This window comes from Periophthalmus magnuspinnatus, chromosome 20 (genome assembly GCF_009829125.3).
Source record: "Periophthalmus magnuspinnatus isolate fPerMag1 chromosome 20, fPerMag1.2.pri, whole genome shotgun sequence".
Lineage (NCBI taxonomy): Eukaryota > Metazoa > Chordata > Actinopteri > Gobiiformes > Gobiidae > Periophthalmus > Periophthalmus magnuspinnatus.
Genome location: NC_047145.1, coordinates 13071142 through 13083439, shown reverse-complemented (window position 1 = coordinate 13083439; position 12298 = coordinate 13071142). Strand labels below are relative to the sequence as shown.

Genomic DNA, 12298 nt, shown 5'->3' with positions numbered 1-12298 from the left:
AAAAAATACGGTAAATAACAGCATGCACTTAAGTAGTTATTTTGGATCTATAATGGCAAGGAAAGGCAAGTTTATTTGTATAGCACAATTCATACACAAGATAATTCTAAGTGCTTTACAAAATAAGAAAGACAAATCAAAACATAAGTAACCATCATAAAATTTACATTAAAGGAGAAAAGTGCAGAATAAAAATCTCTCACTCATATGCACAGCTAAACTGAACTGTTCCAGGTTTTAGCTGCAGAAAACTGAACTGCTGATTCCCCATGTTTAGTCCTGACTCTGGGCACTAGTCAGAGAAATTCAAAATTCAACACTCTGCAGCTCAGATCTCACTGTACTGCAGAAAAATAACAAAAATGTCTGCACTAGTACAAAGAAAATGTACCCGCGATAAATATGGACCCCCAAAAGTGGTTGTCCCATTTGACATGTATTGAATGATAAGTCGATATAGGTACTTTACTATTTGCCCTTGTCTCTCTTCACAGTCGCCTCTCTGCTCTGCATCCGTTCAGACGAGCTGCAGGAGGCTCTCACCACTCACTGCGTGGTGGCTCGGGGGGAGACCATCGTGAGGAACAACACGGTGGAGAAGGCCACGGTGGTGAGGGATGCCATGAGTAAGGCTCTGTACGGACGCCTCTTCAGCTGGATTGTCAACCGCATCAACTCTCTGCTGCGGCCCGACAGCCAGCAAGGGTGAGGAATGACTCAGCACATGTCAGGAGTAATGCTTTATTGTAAGAAAAGTAGTAATAAGCAAGATCACAATTGGTTTTATAATTGTACAGGGAGTGAATAGCTATTGGAATGTTCCAATTGGGGTTTCAATTAGTGGAATATAATCTTTTTTTTCTTTTTTTTTCTCAAGGTTATTATTATTATCATTTCAATTAAATCACCAATATGGGCCATGAATTGCAAGAAACACCTTTTTATTGTAGTGGATGTTGCCCAAGTTACCATCAGCCACCTTAAGATAGTGAAAGAGTATAAGAGTATTTGTTAGTATTTACTAGGGCTGTACGATATATTACCATCAAATTGAAATCACAATTTGAGATGGAGCAATTATCAAATCTCTTTTTCATAGAGTTGTAAATACCATTCAGACCTCGACTAACATCATTCTAAAATCTGCAGTAGGATGTGTACAGATGATTTTTGTGATACCACATAGATAGATCTAGGTAGCTCGCCTGGAAGTGCAGTTTACACTTATATTAACTGTCCTGCTCATATTTCAGTTTGCATTCAATTCTACTGAAGTTGCTTACAATGTGCAATCTTAACTGAATCCTAGAGTTGAAACCTATATTGCAAATCTAAATACATAATCACAGTACTTTTTTCCTCCAAAAACATGCAGCCATAGTGATTACCAGCACAGGATGGAAGCCAATGTTGTTTTAGCATAGCAAGTATGGAAGAATTAATTGTGAAAAGTTAAACATTTTTAAGAATTTATATGCTTACGGCCATACCACTAATGCCTGATTTTGTCTGATCTCGGAAGGTAAGCAAGGGTCAGGCCTGGTTAGTACTTTGATGAAAATAAGCAAAAAGCAATAGTTCAAATTTCTAACACTTTTTCTCTAATCATGTTCAGGGACGATGACAAGAGCATAAACATCGGCATTCTGGACATCTTCGGTTTTGAGAACTTTAAGAAAAACTCCTTTGAACAACTGTGCATAAACATCGCCAACGAACAGATCCAGTTCTACTTCAACCAGCACATCTTTGCTTGGGAGCAGGTGAGGTCATCAACACTGCCCTTAGCACTCCAAATTTGTCCTGCGAGAAACTTTGCCTGCATTTTTCACCTTGGTACTAGCTCATTTCTATGTAAATGGCTACTGTGTGCCATCATTTGTCACTGGACGCTTTAAGGAATATGGCAAGGGTAAAATGTGCTGCTGTCTTTATTTACGGGGCGAAATGAGCGTGGCGATCAAGTCTTTATGTGCTCTCGTGGGTGTTTTGTAGCCTTTGGGGCTTTACAGAATGGTTTGCTAATGTTAAATGATTTGGTCTCACCCATAGAGGGGCACAATAAATCACACGCCAATGAGGGTCAATTAGGAGTGGGAGACAGTTAGCATTAAACTCACTCTGGGGTATTGTTGGCACCCGGCCTGGAAATACACTGCCCTATACAGCACTTTATGGACTTGCCATATGAGAATTATACAATGTGAAGATCAGATTTACATAACCTAAAATAATCCACTTAAATATGCACTATGTAACTTTCTGATGTAGAATCTGCCACATGTGTTATGGCATTAAATATATACAGTGTTGGGAAATAACTCAATACATGTACATGTAATACATAATATTCAGAATACAAATTTTGAGTAACTGACAGTATTCTGGCACAGTCACAGTACTGTACATTTGGTGGTATTCAGAATACAGTTACCGGTACTTAAAATCAAAGGAATACATTGCAGTACTTGATCACATAATTCAGGCTTCGGACTGCACGTTATTAGTGCATGTGTGATTTTTCCTTCTCCAATTAATGAAAGGAAATGCATGACAAATGGTGAAACAAATATAAAGCCATTTTTAATCCTATGCTGTGTGTTTACACTATAATTTAAATACAACTTGATGGAAAAGCATTCCAAGTATTCAGAATACAGTACTCTGATTGGACCATGTATTAGAATACATTATAAAATACATTTGAATGCAGCTATTCAGTATTCTGTAACTAAATACATTTTCAAAGTATTTCCCACATCACTGGACATATCTATCTCCATGGAGAGAGCAGCAGACACCCTCAGTCCAGGTTACAGGTCAGATCTCTGGAGAAACGAACCTGCTCTCAGTAAGAATGCTTGTTTTTCAAGTTACCTTTGAAGCAATATAATGAAAAAAGCATAATGCCATACTGCGGAATATTTCAGGTATAACAGTGAAATTTTCATGGAGACAAGAAGGTTGATGAGTTAACTAGTATACCTATAATTAGCCAGTATATAAAACATACTCTTGCTCTACCTTCAAAATGCCATCATCTATTTGTACCTTATATGTCTGAAGTCTAGCATGTTTTAGTTATCTCTTCGGCCTCCTGTAGGTTTCCCAGTGCGCTGCTCATTCCGCTCACACTGTGAATTTCATGCTAGATTGCCCGCTCTGATTTGATGTTGTTTGTTCCTGTTTCGTCCTTTTTCCTTCTCAGAATAGCATAGCTGACTCATACTAGCATCTCTGAGTTAATAGGACAGGATTTCTGCTGCACTATATCTCACAAAAGCCTTATAATTAATCCAATTGCAAGCAAATATCATAATACATCAGATAGGCTGTTAAAATGCTTTGGCATGAATGCTTAAATCAGAACAGAAGGCAGATCAAATCTCAAAATGTGTAACATGCTTGCTGCTCATTTCAAAGTTCAATTAATATTACCTTGCCTGAATGTAGGCCTATTAAATTAATCTGATTATAATTGTGATTACTGCTCCGATCGATTTTTTAAAAACTGTGATTATGTAACTTAACTGAACTGAGCTGGATATGGTGATAAAAATGAATTGTAATCTGATCTTGAGACAATATGATTCAATACTTTTATGTATAATACAGCCCCTCCTATTCCTCCTATTGGTCATACTTTCTCATGCTGTCAAGTAACTGGTGGATTCAACCACTGATATTGAGACGGAGGTGTGAACTCACAAACGCAAACATCGCTTAAATTACCTCTTAATAGCATATAAAATAATACTAACTGCACGATTCATAATACAATCTAAACCAAGGCTCTAAAAAATGTTTTGCATATTGCCATTCCTAACTATATGATTGCTTATTCTGTGCCCCCCCAAAAATGAAGATATGATTCAGAAAACTTGGTTACACTCTATAATAACTACGCCTTAAAGTGACAGCATGTAACTTTCTGGGGTTGGAAAGTCAACAGCATGATTCCATGAAAATAAAAAGCTGGCTCACAGTAAGGATGCATGTTTTCTTTGTTTTTCAATGCAATAAGCACATCCATGAAAAAAAGCATGTTTTTATTTTAGTCTTATTTTTGGCAAAGGACATACTGTTACTGTATGTAACTGCAAAGTTACATACTGGGGCTTTAATTGGCATTAATAAAGGAAAGACGTATGAATGAGTAGTCTATTACAAATGATTCAGGCTTAGAAAGTACTTAATTAAGAGGTCAAGAGTTAAAGTATTAATGAAGTAGTTACTAGGCCTGAATTATTCTTAATAAACTTGTTTGTTATGAATTAAGTCTTTTAAAGCTAATAAGGCATAGTTATTATAACATATTACAGAAAAATTTGCTCGTAAATGATAATATGTCTATAGATATAGAAGAACCTGCATTGACTGTGTGTGATGTTTGCCTGCAGGAGGAGTACCTAAATGAGGAGGTGGACGCACGCATGATCGAGTACGAGGACAACAGGCCTCTGTTGGATCTGTTCCTGCAGAAGCCCATGGGTATGCTCTCTTTGCTGGACGAGGAGAGCCGCTTCCCACAGGCCACTGATCAGACGCTTGTAGGTCAGTGCCTTGAGCTAATGCGGGACAAGACAAGTCTGCCCATGCACTGTGTATCTTTAGCATTCAGAGGCTACAACAGTGCTGAAGAGTGCAACACTATTCAGCATTATTGTTGTGCAGGTGTTGATGTTCTCATTTGAGTTACATAATTGGCATTTATTGATTTATTTAATATGGATAAGCTTCTCATAAAATACATGTCATTTGTGTTATGCATAAGTGTATATTAATTAATGAGGCACTAAGTAACTTTTGTGGTGTGGGGTCTGAGGCTGTCAGAAGTATTGAAAATCCTAATCGATACTAAAACTAGTATTGAAACTAGAACTAATGAACTAATTTCAGCACGTATCGCTACTAAAAAACATACGTCACAGGACAGACATGAACCTTTCCTGATTTGCTTTAGAATGATCTTGAACTGTATCAGCACATAAACTTGTATAAGCACATGGACCATTATGGAACCATAAATTGAGATTTTAGTATCACGGCAACACTAGTGGGGTCTGCGAAGTGCTTGTTTTCATGGAGGTGTTATGGCTTTTCCCTGCAATGTTCCACAATATGACATTCAACATATCAATGTTTCATTTATTCAATTACAGAAATCTTTCTGACCTAAAAACAGGCTTTCTTAGTGTGAGCATGGTCCATCTCCAAATATCTGACCTGTAACTTGGTAGTGTCTAAATGGAGATAGATTTTAATGCAAAAACATGGAACCTTTTATGTGAAGCAAACACAGATGGACCTTCCACCAGAAAAGTTTAATTGCTCGGCTATAACATTTTTTTGTGTTTTTTGTGTCAGAGAAATTTGAATGTAACCTCAAGGCCAAAAGCTTCTGGCGTCCAATGAGAGTCGACTTGGGCTTTGGTATCACTCACTATGCAGGAAAGGTAATACACTGACATTTACAACTGATACTTCATAAACACTATATTAACTATATTTGACCAGTAGTGCACTTTATTTTTACAAACCTATCAGGTCACTTACAACGCAGCCGGCTTTTTGGCAAAGAACAGAGACACGCTACCAGCCGACATTATCCTGTTACTGAGGTCCTCGGAGAATACGCTTATCTGCAAACTCGTCACTCATCCACTCACCATAACAGGTCTGAACTGCAGCAGTGTGTTTGCCACCAGTATTAGTATTACAGTGGGACATTGTTAACCTTTTAGTCCTCCGCTCTTTCAGCTACCAAATACAAGTAGCAGTAATCACATAATAGCGCTAAGAGTCTCTCAGGATGTCCCTGTGGCTTAGACTAGCGCTGAACCATTTGGGAAAAATGTTAAATTAAAGTGAGACTAAACCCCTAAACTCCACCCAAAACCATATTTGGTTGGCTGTAATCAGGGCAGTCTCGTGTGATATCACCTAGTACTTGAAATTGTAGCAGTCACTTTGTACTAAAATTGCCAAAACAGGACTAGGAACTGTAGGCAATGCTATTCAAACACCACATATGCAATTGAATAGTTGGTGTAGTATTCCACTTGTAGATTTTTGTGACATTGTGATTGCAATTAGATTTGTGACTTACATTTAAAAAAATAAGATTCTGTTCAATAGATCCAAGAGAAATGAGAAAAAGAAATATAAACTGACAATTACAAGAATCACATGTATCTCAGAACATGTTTGTACTGATCTAAACTACAGGGTTAACAGTTTTATGTAGAATAAGGCAGTATATTTTATTGTTTGTTGAGGAAACTTTTAATTTGCTAATTGCATTCATCCTAATTGCAGTTTTGATTCAATTTTGATCGATCTTGCAGCCCTAGCTTGGACCTTACCAGAACACCAGAATAAAACTATTGATATTTTCATTAAAGCACTTCTAACATTGTATGAGCTGTATTCCAGTGTGTCCCTAGGGCCACTCTGCTAACTGTTTGTCCCTCTGTTTATTTCCCAGGTAACCTTGCCCACACCAAGGGCAAAGGCATAAACACACTGCGCAGCCCGCGAGGCACGACACGCACCAGCAACCTCTCCAAGGTACTCACACTACTGTCCCTGTTCACTTATCTTTATAACTTTATGTGATGAGGTATTTCAATGAATTCCTCTTCAGTTTTCCATTCTCATTTTTATTTCTTACTTTAATTACACTTTCTGTTCTTGGTGACTTTAATAAACTCTCTCCTTTCTCCTTTTCTCTGCTTTTCTGCTCTGAAAGATGGGGGTACTTTCTTTGTACAGGTCTTGTTCTTTCATTCAGGTAAATTGTATTTCAGATAGTTGTAGCAGTACTTGTGTCGTGTCGAAATTGGTTAAGCATAAATTTCAAAAAGTACATCCTTAAAGTTGCTGTACCTGATTTTTTTCTGTCTTAAGAACATGAAAAACAGAACTAGTTCATTTTAAAAGGTTTGTGGTGGTCCAAAGTTATTCCTCACTTACCTTATTCACCACAATACATTTCTAAGCACTTTTCACAACTTTCAGAGGTCAGACAGTAGTTTTGCTGTCACTGTAAAGCTACCTGTTAGCATGCTACCACACACTTGATTCTCGGAAAATAAAACACTATATAATCAGAGACAGACAGTAGGCTACACAGTGGATGTCAAGAGCTGCTTATACAATATATCTGTACCAGGGCCAGAGTTTGCTCAAATCCATGAAAATCAGGCACAGGCCCTTTAATAACAGTCTCCCCTTTGTCTAAAGATTTGTGTAGTGTAGCATGATCCAAAAAACAGCCAACCTTCAAGATGCCACTATGTTCTCAATTAAATTAAACTAAGCAAAATGGAATTGGCCAATGTTTCATAACTCTATGTCCTGTGGTGACCAGTGGTAGCAGAATAGTTTCAGAATTACAATTTCAACTTGATTTAGCCAATATTAGCTCTCTGTTTCCTTACACACTATTTCCAAAGCTATAAAAAAGTATATTTTCCTGTTACCAGTAGCTAATTCAGTGACTTAATTACTTTCTGTGTGATAGCAAATTAGTTTAAACTGTGGCAGACTGGATTACAATTCTGTTAAATGTAGTCTTGAGGCACTATTCCAACCTAAAAGCAATTGACAGTAGCGCAATTCAAAGGAACTGTGTTTGATGCGCCCTGAATCTATTTCAATTCATCTGCATATTTTAGAAAAAAGCTCATCAAAGGATCCTAAGAGGGAGCTCAGAGCGGTTAGATTCTACAAACAGTACTGGGCTCTTGTGCTTTTAAATTTGCTGTTCCCTGGTGTATCCTTAACAAGTCCCCAATTAGGTTTATCTAAGCCTAGTAGGAAGTAGGCTATTTTGGTTTTGAATATGTAATATACTACCTGTCCACTAGAGGGTTTGGCATTCTGCACATTATTATGTTAAGAATGACTTGTATACAGTGTATTATATGATGACATATCTCTTTACAGTCTCCTTCTCGGGAATTCAGCCCTGACAAAAAAAGCTTGCTTGATGTGCCATGTGATGACATAATGCACATGCAAACGGTGACTGTGAACTTCTAAAAACAATCCGTTGTTTTTAGAAGAAATTGTTTGAAGAATAGATGCACTATTCTCTCTGTAATACAGTGATTTAAAAAATTTCCTCTCATTTAACAACTATTTTTTGAGCAGATACCGATATCCAATGTGGCCAATAACTGATATTTGCCAATACTGATATCAAGCTTTTAAAATCCATAGCAAGGACCAAATGTATGTTATGTTATAGTTAAGTTTGCAAATTAACTACTCACTGTAAATAACAAAATGTATCTATCTGGGATATTTTCACTCATGAGAGGACAAACTGGGAATGACACAAAAAACACATTGGTGCCAAATATCAGACAAATTTTCAATATTGGATACCGATATCTGGGTAAATCCTCCTACTTCACTGATAACTAAGAAACCATCCCTACGTGTAACCCAATTTGTATTAGTACACTTTTCATAGTCATTTTGCTATTTGCATTTGTTTATTATTTAAGCCTTTCTCAACCTGTAAATCTTCCAAAGAACTTTTATTTCAGTCAAGTATTTGATTTTGATGTTTTTTTTCTGTAGTCTGACAGAGACACGCCTTACCACCCTCGAGAAACCACTAACATGAGAACACAAACTGTGGCCTCCTACTTCAGAGTAATTTCTATTTATTCCCAACCAAATTATCTTCTCTTATTTTACTGATCTTTCTAAATTTCAACCATCCTTGTTATCCCCAGTACTCTCTCATGGACCTGTTATCTAAGATGGTAGCGGGACAGCCGCATTTTGTCCGCTGCATCAAACCCAACAACGACCGGCAGGCAAGCAACTTTGACAGGGAGAAAGTGCTCCTTCAGCTGCGGTACACGGGGGTCCTGGAGACAGCCAAGATCAGGCGTCAAGGCTACTCTCACCGCATCCTGTTTGCCAATTTCATCAAGAGGTCAGGATAACAGTCACATTCATGAAGTTTGGCTAAAATTTGGCTAAATATGGATGCTAATATGGATTTATAGGTATTTAATTTTGGCTTACAATGCTAACGAGGAGCCACCTGCAACACCGGAAACATGTTCGGCCATTTTGGAGAAAGCCAAGCTGGAAAACTGGGCCATGGGAAAGACAAAGGTACCATGCATTCAGTACACCATACAAATTAGGCTCAAATTATGTACGAAAATGGTAAGGTGGTATTTCTCTCTTTTTGTATTGGTTGCATGTAAACATAGCCATTGTCCCATACAAGGAATATACTTGCTTAGGTTGACAGCTGTTTTACATTGTGGTTGAAAAAGAAAATTAAAACATATTACTATTATAATTATTTATACTTAGCATTTGTTTTCAATTTCTCAGGTGTTCCTTAAGTATTACCATGTAGAGCAGCTGAACCTGATGGTGCAGCAGACCACGCAGCGCATCATCCTGCTCCAGGCCTGTGTGCGTGGCTGGTTAATTGCCAAACGCTACCGCCGCATGTTAAAGGAGAGAGAACAAAGTGCTTTGGTCATTCAGTCAGGTCAGTACCACTCTCACACCCAGAAACGATCATTCTTTTAATTTAGTTTTTTATATAGACAGAAGTCAACAAAACAATAACAAAAACAGCAAGGAATAACATTAAAGTATTGTGCAAAAGGCCGATTGTGTTGTGAGAACACTTTGAATAGGGAAGCAAAGGGAGAGGAGATTCAGAACATCAAAAACAAAAATAAAACTTATTAAACATGTTAATTTGGTGTTTTCGGCAAATATTGCATTTTCAAATCAATAAAAGGTAACATGGTAACAACAATGTTAGCAATTACACCCCCTCTTTAAAGGAATTGACACAGAAACACAATTAGACATTTGAACAGTTGCAGACATATACAGTCCAAAGTCCTCCATTGCTCAGTCATTACTTCATTGTTTACGTTTACCCGCCCCATCATTTCTCATATGTAGCACTGTCCCTCATTCCCTCTTTTCCACTTTTTCTGTAACAATCATTCATTATGACGTGTTTGTTTTGATCCGCACAGCTTACAGAGGTCATCAAGTCCGAAAGAAAGTGGCTGATGATAAAAGTAAAGCCAAGTTGGAGGCATTCATCATCCAGTTTCAGGCCGGTGAGTACAATAAGATCCAGTCATTTGGATGTACAGACCGTGAGGCAGTTGTGTTTTTCATATCGGATTATGGTTTGTTCGCAGTTTGTCGGGGTTATCTTGCCAGAAGGAAATACAAAGAGCTGGTGGATGAGAAGAACAAAGCTGCCACAAAGATTCAGGCTCGATACAGAGGGCACAAGGAGAGGAAGAGCTTCCAGAGAAAACGGTTAGATATTTGAATAATTTAAATTTAGATTAGTCAGCAGTTTCAAAACATATTATCAGTCTGGTCCCAACTTAAAAGGACTGAAAAGAAAGGTAAATTTTTCAGTGGTGATAGTAAAAACACACTAACAACATGGAAAAGAAGTAGGCTAACTGAGATGGGAATAAATATGCAGTTTACCTCTCACTAAACCAAGTAATTGAAATGTTGTTGTTTTTTTAATTAAAGATGCATATTTAATGTATGTAATGGCTGTTCGTGGGTTACAGAGTGGTGGAGTGTAAGCACAGTTTCCGTAGAAGTTGCCTGGCAAATCCAGACTGATATCTCTTTTTTATACAGGGGGGTTAGTCTGATCACCACACCCTCCATCGCATCTCAAGTCAGAACCAAACATGTTTTCTGTAATCAGAAATCCAGAATGTTTTTCAGTCCCTTGTGATATTTTTTCCTTTCTTTTCTCCTTGTAAGCACCCATATTTATTTTGATATGGATGAACTATGCATATCCCTGATCGGCTAATCCATCTGTCAGTCTTTCCATTTGAACTAAGAGCCACTGAATATTATATAAATATTATATCTCAAAAGTGCTCAAAATTGAGCCTAGAAAAAGGAGATTGAGTCTGGGATACTTGTGAATGTGTGACTCAGCTAATGGAGTTTTTAATTCCTTTAGCTGTGTCACACAGCTAAAGGAAGGTAAATTTAAAAGTTTATTATTATTATTGTATGTTTTAGGGAGGCTATTGAGAAAGAAAAAAACGAGAAAGCTGCTCAAGAAGAACAAAGTGCAGAATCTGAGAAGGCTTCGGAGGAGGAACCAACACCAGAAGAGAAGAGTCCAGACCAGGTATCCAACGGTGATGATGAAGCCAAGGCAGCTGTGGTGCTTCAGAGCAACTACAAAGGTTACAAGGAGAGAAAGAAGTTTAAGGAGAGGAAGAAGACTATGGCCGGTGCCGAACTAGAAATACCAACTGAGACCACAAAGGAGGGGGACAGCGGAGAGGCAGAAACAGCGTCTGAAAAGGAAGAGGAAGAGCTCACAGAAGCGGAAGGAGACTCTGTTATCGAGAATATCCCAGGAGGTGATGAAGCAAACCAAGATACTAATTTGGAAGATGAGACGAAAGCTGCTACTGTCCTTCAAAGCAATTTCAGAGGGCACAAAGAGAGGAAGAGGCTACAAGAAGAAGGCAAGATCCCAGCCAAGAAGGACAAAAGTGCAGAACCAACAGAAGAAGTTAGTAATGAAGCTAATGAAGTGACGGAAACTCCAAAAGAAGAAGTAGATGGAGAACCAGTGGAGGACCAAGATGGACTAGATGAAGAGAAGGCTGCTACAGTTCTCCAGAGCAACTTCAGAGGACATCAGGAGAGGAAGAAGCTGAGAGAAGAGAGGGAGAAGAAGACTCAAGAGGAGAATGGAGAGGAGAGCAAAGAGGAGGAGGACCAAGGAGGAGAGGTAGATATTTCAGATGTGTTGATTGAACGCAAAGAAGAGGGTGATGCCGAGAAGGAGAAGCAGGAAGAGGAGCAGGCCGCAGTCAAGATCCAGAGCAACTTCCGAGGGTACAAAGAGAGAAAGAACCTCAAAGCCAACAAGCAAAGTGCACAAAATGATGCAGAGATACTGGAGGAGTTCTCTAAAGAGGTGAGTGAGGAATTATATTGCTTAATAAAACTAACAAACTTATCGTTGAGGGCCTTCCACCTTCTTTTCTGCTTGTCTCCATGGAGATGTTGCATTGAATGTCTGGCCAAAATGGCGTCTGTAAACAGGAACTGAGTCTGGGATACTTGAAAGAATGTAAATGTGTGACTTGAAAAACATGCATTCTTACTTTGAGTGGACTCACCTCTCCAGTGACCTGACCTTTAACTTGGCCTGTTACTGTCATCTGCTGTCATGGAGATAAGCAGGTGGGGGATCTCCACCAAAAAGTTATGCAGCTTGCCTTTA

At 38.3% G+C, this 12298-nt stretch overlaps 1 protein-coding gene across 3 annotated transcripts in view; it reads left to right on the top strand.

Moving 5' to 3' along the window:
• Positions 1-12298, top strand: part of myo3a (myosin IIIA) — a 55265-nt gene that overhangs the window by 35236 nt on the left and 7731 nt on the right. For 2 of the 3 annotated variants that reach the window (XM_055229959.1, XM_055229958.1), the window contains exons 13-25: positions 495-705; positions 1616-1763; positions 4401-4554; positions 5368-5456; positions 5548-5677; positions 6488-6570; positions 8593-8667; positions 8751-8956; positions 9030-9141; positions 9370-9532; positions 10038-10124; positions 10209-10332; positions 11074-11989. In XM_055229959.1, coding sequence (XP_055085934.1) covers positions 495-705; positions 1616-1763; positions 4401-4554; positions 5368-5456; positions 5548-5677; positions 6488-6570; positions 8593-8667; positions 8751-8956; positions 9030-9141; positions 9370-9532; positions 10038-10124; positions 10209-10332; positions 11074-11989 — 2498 coding nt within the window. Of the gene's footprint in view, positions 1-494; positions 706-1615; positions 1764-4400; positions 4555-5367; positions 5457-5547; positions 5678-6487; positions 6571-6751; positions 6794-8592; positions 8668-8750; positions 8957-9029; positions 9142-9369; positions 9533-10037; positions 10125-10208; positions 10333-11073; positions 11990-12298 lie in introns of all 3 variants that reach the window. The other variant, XM_055229960.1, reaches the window with a different exon arrangement.